The 3524-nt window shown below is 50.6% G+C and overlaps 1 protein-coding gene across 1 annotated transcript; it reads right to left on the bottom strand.

Annotated features, from left to right (window-relative positions):
• Positions 1-1433: 1433 nt before the first annotated feature.
• On the bottom strand, positions 1434-2502 carry LOC120651212. Its single transcript, XM_039928637.1, has one exon. The coding sequence runs from the start codon at positions 2341-2343 to the stop codon at positions 1870-1872; it is 474 nt and encodes a 157-aa protein (XP_039784571.1). The 5' UTR covers positions 2344-2502; the 3' UTR covers positions 1434-1869.
• Positions 2503-3524: the final 1022 nt, after the last annotated feature.

Genomic DNA, 3524 nt, shown 5'->3' with positions numbered 1-3524 from the left:
GCTTCAATTTTGCGCAAACGGAGCAGTTATAATTCAAGACATTTAATTTTTGTAGAAGGCCTTTCCATAGGAGCTGACATTAGCTTTAATCCCATTTTCTATTTAGTCTTGCACAATGCACATATCAGTTTGCTTGTGTTTAATTTATCCTCAGCATGAATCTTTTTCGCGTCAATTTCTTGTATGTCTTTACCATACTGCTTAAGTGTATCTGCTCATGCGCTTGTGAAAATTATGTAAATACAGGGAAATATAGTATAATAGGTACAAATGTTATTCAACATTCATAATCTATATCATTACATCTATTTGCTAAGATCTGCACTGTGGATTTTTATTACCCCTGTTACTAATCCTAGCAAAAAAGCATTTCACTGTTCAACTATTTCGAGATGATTTGGTCCTTGATACAGTGATATAATTTGCATTGTGGCAAACTGTAGTTAAAACTAATTTTCAAATGTGTGCAGTTATGTAAATCAAACTTCTGAGATCAATATATACAATAATTTGTTTGACAAAACAGAGATCAATATATACAATAATTTTCAAATGTGGTAAGAGGTGCATTGCATGATAAGATGCTGAGTTTCAGAGAGAAATATAAGGCAGAAGATGCTCAAGCAGACGGACACGGGTCACCCGGCTCACGCAGTCACGCACCATTCTTTCCAGTTTCCACCAACCAGCCACAAGGATGAACGGCGGCAGGAGGTTCGGCGGCGGGCGGCCGCCGACGGGAACTCCCTCCCTCGCGTGGTCTTCTGTTGTCATCGTCGCCTCCCTCCTCGCCGGCGCCTCCATCGTCCACAACATCTACAAGCCTGACATGGTACGTGAACTCCTCCCTCCGCCGCCATGCAGGCCACCTGTTCGACCGAATGCCTGTACCAAACCCTTCTCATATGTTGCTCCCCTTCCCAATTCGTTTTCCGCCCGTGCAGACCATCCCGCCTGTGGAGAGCGCCAGCGGCGGCGGCGGCGGCAAGGAAAGCTGAGGCGTCGGGTATGGCCGGAACCGCTGGAAGCCAGGCCTGGGAACCCGTTGTTTGCGAGTCAGCCGGTGGTTTACACGCAAGAGGAAGTTTTGAGTATGACGAGCTCGCTGCTAGCGGTTGTGAAATTTTTCTTTGACACACAATGGTGCACCTTTTTGCCCTGTGCTTTGGTGTCTGCTTTTCTTTCTGCAACTGAAAGGTGTGCGATGTGGTAAGTACAATACCATTGACACTCTTGGTTCCCATCGCCTTTGGTGATTGATTATTCATAGTTTCAGACTCGTGCATTCCAAGTACACACACGTCGTGTACTACTGTACTTGTTCTCTTTCACACATTCTGTTTTCCCCATGATCTCGTTGCTTATAATTCTGGGAGCACCTACCGAATACCGATTGTTGGGACCGTAGAACAGCACCGTTTCGATTCCGCTCATCGATTTGTTTGCCGCGATAATTAGAAATGAATCGAGAAGGCACTTTGTGAAACTTGAACATCGACTTGCATACGCTAGCCAAGCCAATTGAGCTTGATGAAGGTTAAGTTGGAGACAGAATCACAGAATGCGCAACCGGCATAGCACATCATCGTTCATCAAAGCTGACAAATCACAACTGCACTACCCACGCTTCTTATAACACTATCCTAATCCGCCATGCGATGATGCGACTGATACAAATGTTTCATGAATCATGACACAAAAATGGCCTCTGTACCTTAATAGGGTTACCAAAGAATACACAGCAGTCTGATAAAAAAAAAGAATATACAGCAGTCAGGGAGTGTAGTAGGCGAAAGGGGTTGGTTGGCGTCCAGTTTTATCTCACCGCGTCGAAGCCCGCACCGCCTCTGTCCACGGCGCACGACATGGTCACGGCGGCGGCCGGCGGCGGCCCCAGCGAGCCCCGTCGCGCGTCCCTTGCCTGGCGTACCGCGCCGAGAAGGACCGCGGCAGGTTCTCGGGCTCGCTCGCCGTGGCGCCCTCGTCGAAGTTCTGCGCGTACTCCTCGTGCCCGTACTGGACCTTAGCCGGCGACGACGAGGCGCTCCGACCCATCACCGCCACCTTCCTCCTCCCCCTCCCGATCCACGCCCACATCGCCCGCGCCACCCGCCCCACCACGCCGCCGGGCGCGGGAGCGCGCTCGCCGCCGCCGTCCCCGAGGCGTCTCGTTCTTGGCCACTCGCGTCCGCCGCCGCCGAACGGCGCGAAGGCGGCCGCGAGGGCGGCCGGCATGGACCTCTGCCTCGCGAGCTGGCGGTTCGCGGCGGTGGCGTAGGAGCTGTGGCGCGAGCTGTAGCCGTAGGCCGCGCCCGGCGGCGTTCCGGCGCTGCCGCTGGCCATCGTCGTCTGGTCGAGGTATAGGTCCGGCGCGCCGGCGCCGGGAAGCAGGACGAGGTGGCACGCCTGGCTGGCTGGCTGGCTGGCTGGCTGGAGGGGGTTCGAGGCTGCGCTGCGACGGCCGACGGCGAAACAAATTTGTGATGGTGCCGTGCGGGCCTGCGCTCGCGGACAAGAAGCAAGATACAGGTGCCGCGCGGCGACGGGTCAAGCGCGTGGCGCGACCGCGTGGGGTTGGCTGCTGCCTGCTGGGAGCTCGACTGCTGGAGGGGATCCGTTGCCTCTAGTAAAATCCAGCCGCTATTTGCTTTGAGGAGCTCTTGACAAATTTGTGGCGGCCCGGGCGGCTGGCAGGTCAAGTACGACTTTGAATCAATCTCAAAACAAAAAAAAAACAAAAAGAAGTACGACTTTGAATTACAAGTTCACAACAGAAGAGTTCAAACAAATCGCAATCAAAGTCAAAAGCGGCCGCTTGGGCCTGGGCTGCAGCAAGGTTGGCCCGCGACAGCGCACTCCAAGAGCGCAACACAAACCCACAACGCTACTCTGGGCCTGCCTAATGTGCTGTGCTCGTTAAATAAGAATTTTGTGTAGAGGTGAGCAACGCAAATATTGGAAGTCAAACCAGTGGCGGACTCGAAAACTATCCTAAATTTTGGGCCATATTTTCTTTACTAGTCAGCTAACTTTGGCCCAGAGAACGAAAGGCCCAATAATCAATCTTCAAGAGAGCTGCCCGACCACTGTGCTGCTGATTCTTTGCGCACGGGCTCCTGCGCTGCTACAGAGCCTCCCCGTGTTCAGGCCTTGCTGCCGGACTTCTTCTATTTGCTTTGAATATGGTGTGCAAAAGCCCAAGGGTGAACTATTGATTTTGGACGTTTTGAGCACATCTATTTGCTTGCTCCATATCTGAATTTGCTCTGCTCCGTTCGGCTTGTATGATTAAGACTTTGGCAGTTTCGCAATAAATGTAGGTTTTGAACTACTCAAAATATTACATTTTAGGTAATTGCATTTTCAGTCATATTACATTTTATGTAAGTTTTCTACTTAAAATATTGCGTTCAAGGTATTATGTTGCCTTTTAATATACATAAATCATTTTTAGTTATTTTATATTATATACGAATTACTATAGTATTGACTAGGACTACCCTAGATTAAAATTCTGGGTCCGC

The sequence above is a fragment of the Panicum virgatum genome, chromosome 1K (genome assembly GCF_016808335.1).
Source record: "Panicum virgatum strain AP13 chromosome 1K, P.virgatum_v5, whole genome shotgun sequence".
NCBI lineage: Eukaryota > Viridiplantae > Streptophyta > Magnoliopsida > Poales > Poaceae > Panicum > Panicum virgatum.
The sequence above is the reverse complement of the archived record's forward strand: the minus strand, read 5'-3'. Positions and strand labels throughout refer to the sequence as shown.